This window comes from Prionailurus bengalensis, chromosome D2, assembly GCF_016509475.1.
Source record: "Prionailurus bengalensis isolate Pbe53 chromosome D2, Fcat_Pben_1.1_paternal_pri, whole genome shotgun sequence".
Taxonomy (NCBI): Eukaryota; Metazoa; Chordata; class Mammalia; order Carnivora; family Felidae; genus Prionailurus; species Prionailurus bengalensis.
In genome coordinates this window covers 73,250,382-73,269,232 of record NC_057351.1, presented here as the reverse complement: position 1 = coordinate 73,269,232, position 18,851 = coordinate 73,250,382, and the positions used below count along the sequence as shown (strand labels likewise).

The window sequence follows — 18,851 nt, the reverse complement described above, 5'->3', positions numbered from 1 at the left end:
AAGGATCCTCCCCTCATCCTTGTGACAAACTCTTACTAGCTCTTAATGCTTGGCTCACGTGTCCCTTATTTTTTTCAAAGGCTTCTCCAACTTTCTGCCAAGCAGAATTGTTTACTTCTTTATAGCAAAATATCTGTGTGTATTTCTTATGTACTGATCACATTTTCTCAACCAAAACTATTATCAAAATATTCTAGAGCGTACAAGTAAGCTGTATGGGGTTGGGTTAAAGTGTAAAAAGGGTCCCAAATGTGCCTTTATGGAAAGGGTGCTACTTTCTCTAATTTTTTGGCCTAGTTGCTAAACGACATTGTCAACAGTATGTTAAAGAGCAAGAAAGCCTGTCACGTGGAAGTCCACGACCCTTCCAAATCTGTTTTTTTGAGGTATGGACAAATAGAAGATGATGTATTGTGAGATCAGTCAAATAAAATGTGGTCGTTTGCTCGGGAAGCAGGCACCACATTAGTCATGCTTCTAATGCTTCCACAGTCGAAGGGCATTCTCCTTATGACTCATTCAGGATCTTTGTCATAATTGTTTGGGGTTTTTTCCTATATGGGGGGGGGGGGGCGAAGCCTCACTGAGCTTTTAATGGAATAGCTTTCACATTTCTCAGGGTGGCGGGTATGTGTGTGTGTGTGTGTGTGTGTGTGCGCGCGCGCGCGTAAAAAGAAGGAAATCTGTATAATAGAAGAATGTCTGCCTTTAAACAGTAAGTATTTATATTTAATATTGTGTCTTGAGATTGAGTTTTGAAATGAATAAATGTTTAAGTGGCTGATTAGAAGCCGTTTGGATGAGCTACTGTCACAGTGCATCAGGCGGCTCTGTCAGCTTGCCAGGAACAATGAATGAAAGGGAATGAGACAGACACTTTCCAAGACTTACGTTTCAAGAAGCCAGATATATGATACTGTTTGCATCTTGGCTCCCGTTTTCTATTGTTAGCATTTCTTTCTCTTGTGTAAATTTCAGAGGTGAAGGTCCCAAAGTATTTTATTAAAAAAAAATCAGTAAAGAAGCCACTTTAAAGAGCGAGATACGCATCCATTATGCTAACTGTTCATGCATAATACATCCACATACATGCAGTTTCTTTAGAACAGAGTGGCAAGTGGTTGTGCCAGAGAAAAAGTAATTACTTAGCAGTTTGAAAGTGAAAATGAGTCTCTTATTAACAGCAATCTATCCAGAAACAAAGAGCAAGGATCTCTGTTCTGAGGACATGTGTTTCCATCGAACACACAATACCTAGAATTTGGAGAATGCTGTAAGACAGCTTCAGGGGGCAGCTACTGCTTTATTGCCTGTGAAAATTGGAGGGAAAGAACTTTGAATTGGAAGAAAGAACGCCACCAAAAGAGAAGGAGGGTGAGGGGAATCCCATGTGAGGGAGAATGAGTTCAGTTACTGTGTTCTTTAAGGAGAAGCCCAGGCACGTTCTAGCCCAGCTTCCCCAGGTGGAAGACTCACCCCACCATTATTCAAGTTCATCACCAGAGATCCCAAAACAGGCAAATAGGCACCGTTCTGCTGCCGTGCGTGCTTCAACTTTTAAGTGTTGTAACTGGGCGTAAAAGGAGTGAACTTCAAGAAAAATAAGTAAAAACGGTGGAGGGCCGCCTCCTTCTCAGATCTGGTGTTATAGCCTCTGCCATGTGTTCCCCTTGTACAGCGTTGGTCTCATTCTAGCAAGTGTTTTTATGAATTGCTTCTTTCTGGGTAGGTTGCAGGTTTCGTGAGAGCGTGCTGTTACGTGCCCCCCCCCCCCCCCGCCCCCCGTATTCCCCGCCCCGTGCTTAACACAGTGCCTGGCACGTGTGGGTGCTGTAGGAGTAATTTGTTCAGTGCTTGGAGGAAGGAAATGGAGGCATTCGGTGATTACAGGAGACACCTGCTTAGAAGTCTCATTCAGTCAACTAAGGCAGTTGTCTTGTGTGGATTGTCTACTTTGTTGATGTTGTGTGCATGCAGTGTGTGTGTACCCTTCTTGGGTCCCAGACGTGCCTTTCTGTCTAGGCTGGCAACCCTGCACTGCATTTGTGTACCGTGGAGATAAACATGAATGTTTATGTGAGTGGAAGTTAGACACAATTCAGAATATTGGGACTTTTCTTGCCTCAAATATACACACAGTGACACGTAAAGAAAGCTTGGTGTCTACCACAGTTCTCTGTATTTCTGCTGAGCCCTGTGAAGCAGATACTGTTGTATAAACAGTTGATGTGTGAGGGAGAAGGAAGGGAGGTGCCCATTTTGGTGGGGGGAGGGAGGGATTGCCAGTTCACCCTGGAGAGACTTACCTCTGCGCATCATTCTGCCAAGTGAGTGCTTTGAAATGCTGGTTTCGTTTCAGGAGCCAGGTATCTGCCTGGACGAGGCTCAAGGAACGTTCGTGGAACAGAGCCAGGCCTTCGCACATTGAGGCCAGGGCCTCTAATATTCAAAACCAGCAAGGCCAACCTCTGGCTAATTCACCACTTCATAAAGAGCCAATATAGAGACTCTAGAATCGACCTCATGTCATCCGGCTAGCTTAACACAGTCAGCCCTCGTGCTGCTGGGTTCTACCCCAGCCGCCGGCTATACAGAGAGTCGTTGGGCATCATAATGAAGTGACGTGGGCCCAGGAACATCTGTTGCTATTGCAAAGTCTCCATGAGCAATTCTCACACAAAAAGAAACAGTTTCTACACATGCTGCAGCTGTGTGGGCAGGGTAGAGGAAGGGGTAGGGTGGGTGAGGGGCTTCTGCAGGACATAAAGACGCAACGTTCTCCCAAAAAGGCCCAGAATCCTTGCTAACTTCCCTCTGTGGGTAGAATGAGAGAAAGGTTACAAGGTATTTTTGGGGGTTCACCTAAAATGATAAAATAAGTGGATATTTGGATTTCTGCTTAAGTAAAGGGGCGCGTCCTTCATATTTTGTTCAGCTCTGGTTTGGAGTAAGTCAGCTGCATTTGCCGCATGTGTAGATTCATTCCCCCTCCCCCCGCAACACACACCCCTTTCAGTATCCATAGCAGATGGTAAATTCTGTGGCTGCCAGTTCTATCATAATGCGGTTGCAGAAAATAGAAAGCAAAGCCACACGAAGACCCCTGCTAGAATACAGCTGGGCTTGGGAGACGCTTCTGAATCCTCTGGTGATGCCTGTACGGGTCGTGTTAAAAACATATGGCCGGATGGTAGAAACTGGTTCCTGGCACGTTAGAGTAAGACTGTGATACTGAGACCTGTTATTAACCAAAGCCTGTCTACCTGGGCCTTGTGAGCGGAGAGCATGGGCATAAATAAAGCTTTACTTCTGGGGAAAGGGTATAAGCCCACCTAAAATTGTCATGTGTGGTTCATGACCAGTAAATGGTAACTGCACGGGTGGTTTGTGTGTGATGTCTGTCGGTGGTCTTTTTCAAATCCCAGTAGGCAGAATGCTATCGTGTTTAATGTTCATATCTCAGTGAAAACCCTGGTTTTTGATTTTTTTTTAAACGTTTATTTATTTTTGAGACGGAGAGAGACAGAGCATGAACGGGGGAGGGTCAGAGAGAGGGAGACACAGAATCCCAAACAGGCTCCAGGCTCTGAGCTGTCAGCACAGAGCCCGACGCGGGGCTCGAACTCATGGACCGTGAGATCATGACCTGAGCCAAAGTCGGCTGCTTAACCGACTGAGCCGCCCAGGCGCCCCAACCCTGGTTTTTGATTTAGGGAAGAATTAAATTCACCTTGATTCTTTCAGGTGGAGCTTGGAGAGGGATATAGAAGAATCCAAGTGGTATTAAGTCAGGGACAGCACGCCCAAGCACCAAATCTTAGATGAAGACGGTTTTTCACAGGGCATGTTATACCTTTCAGAAATGTCAGATTAAGAAACATGAAGTTAACTCGAAAGAAAGCATCAGATCTATTTCACTTGGCAATCATAACTCAGGCATGTAAGTCTAGTCAGAAATTATGTTTCGCTTATGCTCATTTAGACTAAACTGTGAGTTGTTGGAGGTGGGTGTGCCGACTGGCAGGGTGGCGGGGTAGTTCCACAGAAACAGAAGCCTCATTCTAGAAAACAAGAAGAACATTCCTGAAACAGCTGGCTAGCTAAGCGTTCCATCCCTCTGGGGAAAGATCTAACAAAGCTTATTTGAGAATCCAGAACTCTAGTGTTTAGAATTGTAAACACCAAAATGAATGAATGAATGAATGAATGAATGAATGCAGTTTATCTGTTAAGTTGTAACTTGAAACTCAATTAGACGGCATTACTTCCCCTCCCACAGAGGAGAAATTCCTCAAGAAGACCTTAATGAAAGAATATGCCTTCTCCTCAAGGAAATGGTCTGGGCTGATCCCTCTTCGGGAGGGTGTAAGTCAGGATTTAGTAAACAGCCTTGCTGAGTTAGCACCAGTGCCTCTTCCGTGTACTCTTGCCAGAATGGATTTTCCCCAAATGAATGGACACAGGTTTTTTGGTTTTGTTTTTTTTTTTTTAAGTTTCAGTTCCTGAGACGTTAAAGGGGAAGGCTGAACTGTTTATGTCTTAATTTTTTTTAACTAAGAAAAATATTTTAAAAGCACAGAAAAGGGCAGAGATTGATGTAACAAATATGGCCCTCACAGAATTAAATGGTTTTTTTTTTTTTTTTAACTAAAAAAGAATGCTGCAGGTAAAATCGAAGGTCGCCCGTGTCGCTCTGCCCTGGGCCCCTTCCCCTCCTTGTTTTAAGAGCCAGCTGCCATGATAAGTTTTGTACGTGTCCTTTTATTATGTGCTTTTATATGTTTTATATATGCCATATGTATTGTGAAATGTACATTTATAGTATGCTATAGCATAGTATATAAAGTGATTTTATTCGCTTAAGGTATACTTTGGTATACGTGCATCAAGTCCTTTTTTTTTTTCTTTTGTGCACCGAGTCCTTTTATTCGCCATTATGCAGTATATGTTGACACAGAGCTTACGTGCATTCGCTGTCACTGGTGTCTAGTGTGTTATGTGAAAACACCATGATTTATTGTTATTACAAATGTCGCACATGTATGTACAGATCAGCTTGTACTAGAGATTCCAGTAACAGAATCTAGAAGTGGAATTTCAGGGGCGCCTGGCTGGCTCAGTCGGAAGAGCATGCGACTCTTGACCTCGGGGTTGTGCGTTCGAGCCCCACGTTGGGTGTAGAGATTACTTGCAAATAAAGTCTTTAAAGAAAAAGTGGAATTGCCGAGCCACAGGGTACGTGCATTTTCAGTTTTGGTAGTTTGTGATGCCACTTGGCACTCCCACCAGCAGCGTGTGAGGGTTTTCTAACTCCCGAGAGCAAACTTTTTCCGTTTTTGCCAGTCTGATGGATGAGACTATCTCACTGTCTTTGTTTGGGTTTTCCAGATTATCAGTGGCATCATGACGTTTTAACCATTGTCAATTGAAATGGAAAATATCCAAAGGCATGAAATCCCAATATGTTTATCTGGCACGGTAGGATTCAAATAGAATTTAAAGTTGTGCTTTATTCACATGACCCTCTGGTAATGGTATTAGAGTAGTCCCAGAAAATTCAGAAATTAATTCTCACTCTAATAGTGAAAAATAACTTTTTAAAGTTTTAGACACCTACGATGAAAATCTTTCTGAAATGTGTTATATACTTAACCCAGTTTGTGAAACTCACGGGTAAGTCGCATCAGTCCTCATAATGAACGTGAGGCTTTTATAGTGTTAATACCTTCAGGGCTTGTAAAACTAAGGGATGCTTGTTTCCATACCAGACACACTGGAAGGTCCTCAAGCTTTAAAAGTTATTTTTGCCTTTTAAGGTCTTACTCCTCCTAGTCTTTTCAGTGAGTCCTCCCACCTTTTAAAACTAAAAATCTGTTGGGGCACCTGAGTGGCACAGTTGGTTGAGCGTTAAGTCTCTTGATTTCGGCTCAGTTCACGATCCCAGGGTCGTGGGATCAAGCCCCACTCTCTCTCTCTCTCTCTCCCCCTCCCTCTGCCCCTCCCCCCGGCTTGTACTCGCTCTCTTTCTCTAAAAACCAAAACAAGGGGCGCCTGGGTGACGCAGTCGGTTAAGCGTCCGACTTCAGCCAGGTCACGATCTCGCGGTTTGTGAGTTTGAGCCCCGCATCAGGCTCTGGGCTGATGGCTCAGAGCCTGGAGCCTGCTTCCGATTCTGTGTGTCCCTCTCTCTCTGCCCCTCCCCCATTCATGTTCTCTCTCTCTCTCTCTCTCTGTCCCAAAAATAAAATAAAAGTTGAAAAAAAAATTAAAAAAAAAATAAAAACCAAAACAAAAAAAAACCCCACAAAAAAAACCCTAAAAAATAGTTTGTCAATGACACATGCTTATTGTGGAATATTTTGTCTTCTCTTATTTTAATTTGTTACCTTCTCTGTAGAATTCTGAGGATGCAAGGATATCTTTTTCCCTGAGTGAAGGTTTCCAGGGCCGCAGGGCCGCAGTTTGTGTTCAAGTGTCGTCACTTCCGGTTGTGCACAGGTGTTCTGAATAGTTCTGGAGAGATCGTTCCTATCCAGTTTCAGGGAATCTGAGCTGCAGATGGGGGGGGGGGGGGGGTGTTCACTGTATTAGCCAAATACCCACTTAAAAAGAGGCACATATATTCTCTTAAAAGAGTGATTTGAACTCAAGGATGTTAAATGGGTCCGTTCCTGAGGAGATAGCGAGCAGGAGGATGACTCATTATCTTCGAAGGTCCAAGGAAAGTGGCCAGATACAAATGGTACAAAGACCATGCGGTTGAGTAGAATAAGTACCATGTGACCATGAGTGCTTCTGAAAGGTTTTACATTTTCGTTTTCTTCTCATGAAATTGTTACTGTTTGTAAGTTTGCTCTTTTTTGCCTTCCCAAGCTGATGATAAAAATTTAACGCTTCCGTGTTTTCTCATTTCAGTGCGACAAAATCAGGCAAGCTTATGATAAAAATTTAACATTTCCGTGCTTTCTCATTTCAGTGCAACAAAATCAGGCAAGCTTATGATAAAAAATTTAATGTTTCCGTGTTTTCTCATTTCAGTGCGACAAAATTAGGCAAGAACGAGATGAAGCTGTTAAAAAACTGGAGGAATTTCAGAAAAGTATGTAAGCCTTTCATTGGAATTATTGTAAACACACCCCAACTGTGTTTTGGGATTGTGTGGGTAGGCACGGCCCCTGTGTTTAGTTGCCGCTGCATTGAGTATCCAAGAAAGCAAGAATTGTCCTCCCATTTGCCCCCCACCCCCCACAATGTCCTGGCATTACTGTAATTTTCAAACAAATGCAATGAGCATTATTGTTTTATGAGTATGTTATTATAAAAGACAGTTTGCCCTTGTTATGAAAAAATTTTACTATGTAGAGCAGTCGAAGGAGAACAAAAATTACTTGTTATCTTGACTCTGAGAAAAGGCAAGCGTTAGTGTTTTATAGTCTTTCTTTCTTGGTCTTTTGTCTGTAGGCAATATGTGTGTCCACAAAAAGCAAAGCCATGCTTTGCATTTAGTTTTGCAGCCTGCTCTTTTCAGGAAACGGTGTATTTTTTGCGTGTCAGTAGAGATGTATATTTGTCTTAATTTGTTTTTATATTAATTTGTGTTAGTATTTGTTTTAATTGCTGTCCATCTTATTCTCTTATATGATCGTACCATAATTTATTTAAACCTTTTTTTCAATGGTAGATGATGGATTCTTTTGGAGTTTTAGATATCCTAAATAATGCCATGTCAAGTATTCTTACACATCTTTAGAGTGGTCTGATTTGTCTCTTACCTTAATTCATAGAAAAGGAATTCTAGTTCACAGAACTTACACATTTTTTTAAGAGTTTGCATGTTTGAAATGGCCCCGTCTCACCAGGGAAAGTCATGCCCATAAAAGCTGTAATAATCTAAATTTCTGCCCTGGTCTTATTTTTGTATGTGATCCAAATCTGTTATTTAAGAAAATTTTTTTTAACATTTATTTATTATTGAGAGACAGACACACAGTGTGAGCAGGGGAGGGACAGAGTGAGGGGGAGACACAGAACCTGAAGCAGGAGCCAGGCTCTGAGCTGTCGGCACAGAGCCCGACGCAGGGCTCAAACCCACAACCCTCGAGATCATGACCTGGGCTGAAGTCGGATGCTTAACCGACTGAGTCACTCAGGCGCCCTTATCCAAATCTGTTATTACCTTATCCCCTAAGATAGAATATATCTGGTCACACTCAGAAGGAGCAGAAAGAAATACATCATGGGAAGAGGACCAGACCTTAGCAGGAAAAGTGACCCTCTCCCTTGGAAGCAAGACCTTTCCCATCTTTCTGCAGATGCTGCATTAGCCTGTTTGATTGTATCATAAAATGTTGACTGGGTAACTACACAACAAAACAGTTTTTTCTGCTGAAGGTTAAACAGCCATAATAATGCAGCATTATCGTTAATTTCAATAGCCAGTTTATTTCAAGGGTCTGGCTGTAACCAAATCTCAGGGGAATATTGTTGATGTTACCTATCTTTGGAGGCCAGTACGCTATGACAGAAATATGTCTTATTTGTGAATGTGTGAATTGCAATGGGTGTAGGACTTTCTTCTTCCCTGATGCAGAATTAATGGGATGTTCTGACACCAAGTCACACCGAAAGGGTTATGCCATGGGCATGGTTACCAATTCATGTTCTCGAACCAACTCTTGATAGTGGATTGGCATGCTGTGTGTAGCGGGAATAATTCAAGTTCTTATGGTTGGACTTACCATAAAATGCTTTGATGGGGTAGGTAGTAGGCATTTTGCCTCTTGTGTGATGCACACGTGGAAGGGGCTTCCCCCCAAATCAGCCTACCTTTAGAGTAACACGTAAACTGCTCTCATCTACTTCTTTTTCCCTCTTTGTCTCTTTTCTCTAAATACCTTTGATAGTTTTAAAAATTCACACTTTTCCCTACGAGCAGCTCAAAGCCTGAAAGAATCAATTGAAAGGTTAGTACAACAATCTTTATTGCTGTCTTCATTTAATTTTTCACTTTTCTGAGTCAGCTCAACCTTAAAGCTTGGATGACAGGAAAACACAGTGCTGACTCTTGACTCATCTCAAAAGAACAGACAATGGGGATGAAGAAAACTTTGAATATTTGTTAAAACATTACGACTGTGGTCGATGACCTTTGAACCGAGGGTGGAAGCTCAGGTTTGGAAGGGAATGCCTCAGTTACCACCCGTAAAAAGCGCCCTTTGGTGTCAATCCCCCTAGCCCTGAACGATTTCCGCATTCGTAAGATTGGGATAAATGATCCTGCCTCACAGGCTGTTCAAGGAATAAATGAGATACTTCATGTAAAAAGTGCTGAATGCATTGCCTGGCGTTAGAGTTCAAGGACTCAGTAAATATTAGCTGCTGCTGCCAGCATCTCATTCACTGCCCCGGCCAGAGTGCCCTTCAGTGTTAAGAGGACAGGAGTTAGTTCACGATTTCATTTTCGGACACTGATCTTGACATTTGGACAGCTCCCAGGGAAAGTTTCTTTGGGTGCTAAGCGGAAATCTGCCTGCCTATAACGTTTACCGGCTAAACCTCGTTCTCCAAGTGCAGGAAGAGAGCAGCTGAACCAGGTTTAGGAGGAGCTCTGTTCCACAGGAGGGCTCTACCGTCCCGGCTCAGCGTGCTCTTTCTAGCAGGTTTCGTCCAGATTTCCGTGCAGCTCTTCCTGAGCCTTCCTCCTGTCTTCCTGCACGAGGAGCATCACTGCCTAGCAAAGCCATGTTCCCTACGAAGGCAGATTCCTGTGCGAGGAGAAGTAAGTAAGGTCTTTGATGCCCTCCAGCCAGAAACTGAGAGCCTTTGCTCTGTGTTAGGGCACACCCGTTTTCCTGCACACCTGCCGGCTTTCGTCACTGTTTGCACACTATGTGAAGACCTTGCAGGTAACCTGATGTTGCAGGAGAACTTGTGGTACGTTCATCACATCTGCTTGGGAGACACCCTGCATCCGAGTATTGCTGACAGTTGGCTGGATGGAGAGGAGTTTTGCTCAGGGTGGCACCATTGGTGGCGTCCCCTTTGTTAATTTTTTTTTTAAGTTTATTTATTCTCGAGTGAGAGAGAGACAAAGCCTGAGCAGGGGAGGGGCAGGGAGAGAGGAAGACACAGAATCTGAAGCAGGCTCCAGGCTCTGAGCTGTCGGCACAGAGCCCTATGTGGGGCTCAAATCCCTGAACTGTGAGATTGTAACCTAAGCCAAAGTCGGATGCTCAACCGACCGAGCCACCCAGGCACCACCCCCCCAAAGTTTTTTAATTTTAATGTTTAGTTTTGAGAGAGAGAGAGAGAGAGAGAGAGAGAGAGAGAGAGAGAGAGACGTTGAGTAGGGGAGGGGAGAGAGAGAGGAAGACACAGAATCCGAAGCAGGCTCCAGGCTCTGAGCTGTCAGCACAGAGCCTGATGGGGAGCTCCAACCCACGAACCGTGAGATCATGACCTGAGCCGAAGTTGGACACTTAACTGGACTGAGCCACCCAGGCGCCCCTGGTGGTATCACCTTTGAATACAACAAGTTAGAAAGAGACATGGAGAAATGGGAGTCGCCTAGAAATTGGTTTGGCTGGGCCTGACCGGTTAGAACTCTGTAATTTGACATCTGTTACTTGACTTTTTGGGCTTCAGTGTTCTCAAATACAAAACTTGCGATAGTACGTGCCTCCTCAGACTGTTGTGAGAATTCACGACAGAACACATGTAAAGGGTGTGGAACAGGCTGGACACGTAGTTGGCCCGATAAATGGTGATGGTGGTTGTGTCCTGAGCAGTTCTGTTCTAGAGAGAACGTTCTTGTAAAAGGGTGTTCACAGATGAACGTAGGCCTGATCTGTTTTCTCAGTCGTTGAGACAAGCACAAACCTGGTAACCTAGTTGATACCTAGCATCATGCTAGGTGCAAGGGAGTCCCACGTGAGCAAAGAAAAATTCCTGCTTTCATGCTCACGGTTAATAAAAGACAAAAGCAGGGGCACCTGGGTGGCTCAGTCTGTTGAGCGTCCGGCTTCGGCTCAGGTCATGATCTTGGCAGTTTGTGAGTTTGAGCCCCGCGTCGGGCTTTGTGCTGACAGCTCAGAGCCTGGAGCCTGTTTCGGATTCTGTGTCTCCCTCTCTCTCTGCTCCTCCCCCGCTCGTGCTCTGTCTCTGTCTCTCTCTCTCTCTCTCTCTCTCTCTCTCAAAAAATAAAAATAAACCTTAAAAAAAAAAGACGAAAGCAAGTGACAAAGAAAGAAAAGCCCAGTTGCCCTACGGTGTGATGCATTCTATGATGGCACGTATGTACATGTGCTTTGGGGTCACGAAGAGGAGAAACAAACTTGGCTAATTCAGCTCGACTGCTAGACGCAACAGTCAACGTACTTTTAGGTTATGCTTCTTACTTCTCAGAGTCATTAAAAACAAGTGTTACTATGGAAAGTATCAAGCTTATGCAAAAGTGAGAAAATAGTATAACGAAACCCCATTTATGCAGTATACAGCTTCGACAGTTAACCAGCTGATGGCCGAGTTAATTTCATCTCTGCATCCATACCTCTGCTCTCACCAACCTCAGATTATGTTGAAACGAGTTCTAGCCATCATCTCATTTTATTTGTAAATATTTCAGTATGTATTTCCAAAATACAAGAAAGATTCGGCTTTCTTCTTTTTTAAAACCTTCATGTCATCGAAATTATAGACACTTTTAGGGGTTGTGGTCATGGTCTGTGGATATTACGAGACAAGCCTGCGTTCAGCACCGTAAGGCAAATCACTGAATGAACACCCAAAGGTTTTTAAAACTTTTGTCCTTTGGAAGGTGCAAATGAAATGATGTATTACAGAAATATCTGTTTTGTGTCACGTAACCTGACTTTCGGTTTTAGAAATGAGGTCATGCTTTTTAAAGATATAATTGCCCTTCGAAGTATGTTCTCTTTTGAATCTGGAAAGTTGATAAGTACGTTTCTTTGCTACCTATTTAGCATAGGGATAATTTTTTAAACTAGAAATCAAAGCACTATTTCTGATTTCTACTGTTCCCTCTTAGAGGAAGAGATTAAAAAAAAAAACCACACCTACCTGATGGAGTCTACTGTATGAGAATTGGAGAAAATGTGGGCTAGTGCTACCTATGTAAGTTTATCAAGTTAAATTACAGGGCAGATTTTTACAAAATGTTCAGAAAATAAGTTTTTTTTTTTTTTCTTTTTGCTAGGCTTAAACCTGGCTATGGTGGAATGATTTTTCTCACTCTTCCATGAGCAAGAATGTTGTTGAATAAAAAGTCAAATTCCTATGAAACATGCAGAGTGTTTATGTTTTTGTTATGATCATGGAAATACCAGATTGCGGGAGAAGAAGTCAAGTAGTTAAGGCTAAAAAATTCAAAGTAATATTTGATGTTGTAAAAATTGTGTAGGTTTCTTTTCTCTTTCCTTCACATTTTTGAAGAACCTACCTTGTAAACACAGTGATAAAATGCCAAGAATATTAGGATTTTAAGGAAATAATAGAGCCTATTATTTAAACTACAATATAAAAGGCAATTATATTGATGAAGAGCTACATGGGCTTTGTGTGTGTGAATAAACTTGGCCTGTGTTCAGCTTCTATTTGTTCTTCTGGCATAAACACATATTGTGTGTGATTCCAGTTTAATGGGGACCCGTTTGTATGCCAAGCAGCTGCATTTTAGGACCTATTGCGTGATTTCATAGCTCTCTGAAAATTGGTTCTATTCAGAACAAGAGATAGAATAGGAGGGGGGGGGGTGGGGAGGGGGGGGCACAGAGCCTCAACACACAATCATTTCTTTTCAATTGGAGCCAGAAAGGTTGATGACAACATGACCATTGTGTTATAATGATAAGACCACTAAGGCATCTGTACCTCTCATCAAGGCTTTCACACAACAGCAGATACAATTTAATTCACTGCTCTGTCAGCAGTGCTGATACCATTATGCCGTCTGTCTCCACAGTTATAATCACTGTCCTCTGAGAAATGCAGTTGAAATGATCTTGAGCAGTCAAAGAAACTCTCAATTAAGGCTGCCACTTCCAATGTGTCAGATTGTGTCTTATGCACTTGGTACAATTTTCACTTCCAATCCTGTTTATTTACAATGTCTACCAGTAATTACGCTTAACGTGTCATTTAGTGAGGGGGGCCCCTGCCAAGCCGATTGTTGGGTGCTGCCGTACCATTGAGTGGGAGTTTCTCGAAGTCAATGCCATCAGCAGCTTTTAGGCCCTGATGGGATGCAGTAGTAATGTTGATAATGCAAGTATCGTGCTCATCAAGTCATAATTAGATGCCACTCAAATGTGCCACTTGTAATAACAGTGTTGATTCATGTTTTTCTCGGTGACTGCAACTACTAATTAGTTAAGTGGTTTTTGGTTGGCCTGCATTTGCTGCAGATTATTATTACCCCTGAAAAAATGTCAAGGTTAGAGATGTTTCTGGCCATTTAGTCCTGCTTTATGAATCTGAATATTAACATAATAAGAACTTTGGACGGACTTAGGAAGTAATACATTTTTGTATTTAATTTGGAGAGAAATTTTTCCCCCCCTGAGTTTAATCATAATTGCAGGTTAATTAAGCTTAAATGAAGCAAAAGTAATCTCTCTTTGTGTTATTTGAGCCCAGTGCTTTTTGCCTAACTTTGTTGGGTTTCACATTTGGGTAGACTTAATTTTTCTTTCTTAAGCCAAACAAATGTCAATGAGTATACACCTCTACAGTTAAGTTTAAGATTCTGAGCGTTTTCTTGTAACTAGAAACATGGGCGAGAGGAATTGGCATGTCCCTTGGTCTTTCGAGTACGATTCAAGTTCTCAACATTGTACCTGTAGATCTCCATTTATATAGAGCAGCTATTTAGAAAAAAACCCTCAAAGTAACTATTTTTCAGGCATTGGTAAAGTACCAAATAAAATTCTGTTTTCTTCCGAATCTCCTAGCAGTCTGTGATGCAAGCAGCATCTGATTTCATCGTCCTATGGTGCATAAACCTTGTTGCTCTGCTCTTCTGCCTTGGAGTTTAGTAAAAGTAACCACTTTGTCCCTGATAAAGACTGCTGTTATAGTACTGACCATCACTAAGCTGCCACATGCATTACTCCAGTTAAAGAGATCAATTGGAGGTTTATTTTTAAAAAATGTCTCTTTTGCTAGCTTTCCTTATTAGATCCACGTGTTCTGTCCTGTTACGCAAAGGAAATCACGTGTGCCACTTTTTATTTAGGAGAGACTCTGTCGTCCAAATTCGTGGACGTGTCTGGCTGCGTGCACAGGTACATGGGAAGCAGACACTTAAAAAAACATCCTAACTAGCTTTCCTAAAATGTGTGCACTGGCAGTAAAAGCCTCTTCCTTGTGTTCTTTTTTTCCCTTCCACATTCATATATTAGCTAAGATTTAATCAGGACAGCCTCTTCAACACTTTTTTTTTTTTTCCATGAGAGCTGAAGGTCTGGCTAGCTGAAGAATTGAAGTATTCTGAGTCATGGGACGAAATGTGTGGGCTTCTGGAATCACTGACTAATCTCTGAATGCTGAGACTTTTTTCCCCTCATTCCTAGTTTCTCACATGGTTATAGAGGAAGTCAATTTTATGCAGAACCATCTTGAAATAGAGAAGACCTGTCGAGAAAGCGCCGAAGCTTTGGCAACAAAGGTGAGACTCTTTAAAGAAGGGAATTCTACTTGAGCTTTTTAATTTCAGCGTGCTTTTCTGAAGAGTGGCCTCTGCCCTTTTCTGCCCCTCTGGTTTTCTAATCCGTTGTCTCCACTCTGACGATGAGGACAGTGTTATAAGTTCTCAGACTCCTGGAAGCGGCTTATGGAAATATCTTACTGCCTAGGTTATTTTGATTGCAACAGGGGGCATTTCTTTATATGTATTTCAGCATGTGTGCTTTTTTGCCTGTGAAAAATGGCCCCAGAGGAGTTCTTCCAGCTGGACTTCCTAGATGTCTGTGCACTGGGTGAAAATGTTAACCGAGTTTAAAACTAACCTGGTGGGACGTAAAGGATCAGTGAGTGTTTCGTGTTTGATGTAGATGAAAAAGTCAGCCTCCAGCCTTATATTTCAGGTGATTATTTGTGAAAGCAGAGTGAGGGCATGTGCTAAAGGTGACCTCCAGTGCTCTGCTGATTGCTTCTCGCTGATGAATTTACCAAGAGTGTAATTTTCTATATTCTGTCTCATCAGAAGTACATTATTATTAAAGAACGTTTTTATCTCCGTCTTACGTATTTTGGGTTGAGTAAAATGCATCTGAACCACTTCATCAGGAAATGGATGACAGCAATTTTTAGCCAAATATCATTAGTAATTGCCGGTTGTGTGTCTCTCCCCTCTTCCCCATCAGGTGCCTCCAAAGTGTGTCTTTGGATGTGACTGAAATTCTGCAAATCAGTCCATCAGTCCGTCTGTATATGTCTCTATTTAATTTGTATGCATTAGCAGTGTGCTTGCTAGAGGTGTTTGCTTAATTGTTTGCGTGATGACACTACGCTGGGATTCACAAGATAATGCAGCCAGAGCCTCAGAATATAAATGTGCATGCAACTTCCCTTCTGTTATTTGTGTCTGAAGAATACGTAGCAGCGCGGGCCTTCACTTTCAAAACGATGATGATGTGAGCGCTCTCCCCCCGCTGCATCCGTGCTACACGTCGCTAAGTGTTCACTGGTCCACAAAACTGCGAATTCTCTTCTCAAGTCCTGAGGGTCTTCTTTTGGAACGAGTAGAGAAATGTAGTCGGAGCGCACTAGCTGCTCCGAATTTGCAGTGGCTGAGGATGGTCTCTGTGTTTCCTCTCGCTATTCATAAGTGCCTAAGTATTCCTGTTGCCAATAGGACACGTGGAACGAAAAGGCTTGACTGACTCTCAGGATGGGCAGACTTCACGGAGAGCAGCAGTTTGGGAGGCGGTATATACAGGTTTCATTCCCGCTTATGTCATTTTGGGCATATGTGACTGACTTTGGGCAGGTTAGTTCTGGTTCCTGGACTGCTGTAGTCTCCTCTTAAATGACAGGATAGACTAGAGTGAGGACTGAAGGGAGAATGGGGAGGACTTTTTTTTGTGATGCACTTTACTCATGGGTCTGTACAGGCCCTTTTGTTTTGTTTTGTTTTTATTTTTTTAAGCTTATTTATTTATTTTGAGAGAGAGGAAGAGAGAACATGAGCAGGGGAGGGGCAGAGAGAGGGAGGGAGAGAGAAACCCAAGCAGGCTCCTCACTGTCGACGTGGAACCCGACTCAGGGCTCGAACCCACAAACTGTGGGATTGTGACCTGAGCCGAAATCAGGAGTTGGTCAGTTAACCCCCTGAGCCACCCAGGTGCCCCTGTATAGGTCCCTTTAAAGAAAGATTTGATTCCTGCCTTTCTGTTTTTAACTAACAGGTGACTTTGAGCAAGAGAATGCACCTCTCTGAGCTATGGTTGTCTTAAGTGTCAGGGTAGACCAGTGTTGATTTCTTAACAATACCCTACACCCACTGGTGGCCATGTGTGGGCTGAGAAAGCTGCCATGTGACTGTTATGGTCATCCGTGGTTATGAACCACTGTGTTGCTAATCTCAAAGGTCAGTTTTGTAATTTAGTCTTGACCATGGGACCCTTCCCTTTGCCGTTTGTCCTCTGTTCTTTATGAAGTCTTTTGAAAATGGACATACGGTTTGTTTTTGAGGATACAATGTGACCTCGTGGGACTTGGAATAAAAACACAAGTCAACAAAACCTATAGATGTGCTCATTGGATCTGGAAGATCCTACAGCTTTGAATGCAAAGTTTGGAAGCTTCTCTATATGTATGATCAATAAACCACACATCCTGATTTAGATATCCCAATTGTCATTTTTGAAGGTAGGCTCCATTTTTAAAGCAGCAAAGTTTCTGCAAATTTATTCTTATTTTCCTGAATCTTTGCTTTCAAATTAATGACAAATGGAATGTTTAGTTCTTAAGGTGCAATTTGCATAACGTTCTTAAAAGCAAGGGTGGGTACTTTGCTAAAATGTGTAGGTTAACCTGATAAATGTGGACCAGTTATTTAAACCATATGGTCCAAATCTGTTTAACTTGCTTATTTTGTATCTTTAAATATTCATTATGCTGCACCCAATATGAAAACTACTTAAATTTGAATGTAGTAGAGGATTCTGTTACTGTAGGGTTATAAAAGATTTAGTTTTGCTTTGTGACTTAGAATGGTTCCAAAAAACAGTTAGCATGCCGTTAACATATATAACTTGATGAATAATAACTTCGGTGAAATTGCATAGCCAAAATTTGTGAATTCAGAGTTTCCAAAAATACCCAGTTAGCACGGTCATGAGATCTTTATGTACATAAATCTTAACGTTTCTTCTTCCGAAACATGACAATGATGTTTCAGAGAAGACTTCTGAAATTTTCTAGATGGCTTTTTTGTTTTTTTCTATTTTTTTGTGACTAGGCTCCATGCCCAATGTGCTGTTTGAACTCATGACCCTGAGATCAAGAGTCCATGCCTTACCTACTGAGCCAGCCAGGCACCCAGTGTGGGGCTTTCTTCTTGAGTTAGTTACTTTGTTAAATAAGAGTATTACGGCCAGCCGAGGGCTGGTGGATTTTAGTGCCTGACTTGATAGAGAGAGGCATTAAACTCTTTTGAGGGTAGGACTGTTAACTATCAGGTTATTATTATTGTGATGGTGGCCCTGGAGCTGACGTATTAAGCACCAGATGGCAAAAATTAGCATTTTTGTGCTTTCGTGAGTATCCTGGAGGAAGAAAAAATTGCATGGATCATGGATGTATGTCTTGGTTGAAGAAAACGAGCTGATAGACTATTTCCAAAGAAAAATCAGATGCACAAACTGAACTTCTTTTGTAAGAATGAGTAGCGAACACTGAATTTTTACTGCATGTCAGTCACTGTGTTAAATACTTTATATGTAATATCTCCTTCAATCTTCACATTATGGAGTAGAAGCTATTTTTCTCCTTAGTTCGCTGATGAGGAAACTGTCACCCTGAAAGATGAGGTTATTCTAGAGGCAGAAACATTTGATTACAGAGCAGGATTCTTGACTCTGCTGATTTTATAGAAATGTATAATAACACATTGCCTTTCTCCGTATCAAAGATTCTTAGTATTGACGTACATTAGAGTCACCCGAGGACTCAGAGAAAGTACTGTGCTGGGTTCCACTCCCAGAGGTTTGGGTCTGTTGCAAGCCTGTGCAGTGAGAGTTTTTAAAAGCTCTCTAGAGATGTTAATGTGCAGAGCTGGAAACCATTAGTTCAAGTGGTAGGAGGCAGAATTACAAATGAAGGCTTGAGGGTTTTTTTCACCTTTTCCTGAAATTGTTATTTCCTCCTAACGTTCAGAAAAGATGGTGTTGTCCGGGAATTGACCATGATCCTTGAGCACAGCTAGGTCTACTCTGTAGCATTCATGGTTCAGAGAACCCACAGCAGTCTTCACTTGAATGTCTCATCCGATGAGAGAGAGGCCGAGAGGGAGGACGGGCTCCCATCTAGTTCTTGATCCTGTAATGTATCTTGGGGAGCTAGAAGCCCGAACTGTGGGCTGGGGACAGGGAAGAAAAGGGCAGTGTCAGATTCTCTGAATAGAACTCACTGGGCTTCCCAGGGAGAATCTGCAGAAGGGTTCATAGCCATTTCTGACGGATTGATTCTTCCTGACTCCCCAGAGAGGTCAGGGAAGCCTCTTGTGCTCCAGACCAGGCTACTTAAGATACATTTAGATTCAATGTTATTGGGGTGAGAATCGGATCTCCCAGTTTGAAATGGTCTGGGCTTTTCCCTGAGGAGTCCTAATT

The 18,851-nt window shown here is 42.4% G+C and overlaps 1 protein-coding gene across 2 annotated transcripts in view; it reads left to right on the top strand.

Annotated features, from left to right (window-relative positions):
- Nucleotides 1-18,851, top strand: part of SHTN1 (shootin 1) — a 101,951-nt gene that overhangs the window by 18,764 nt on the left and 64,336 nt on the right. For both annotated transcript variants that reach the window (XM_043597662.1, XM_043597663.1), the window contains exons 3-4: nucleotides 7,039-7,099; nucleotides 14,589-14,683. In XM_043597662.1, the coding sequence (XP_043453597.1) occupies nucleotides 7,039-7,099; nucleotides 14,589-14,683 (156 nt within the window). The remainder of the gene's footprint in view (nucleotides 1-7,038; nucleotides 7,100-14,588; nucleotides 14,684-18,851) is intronic.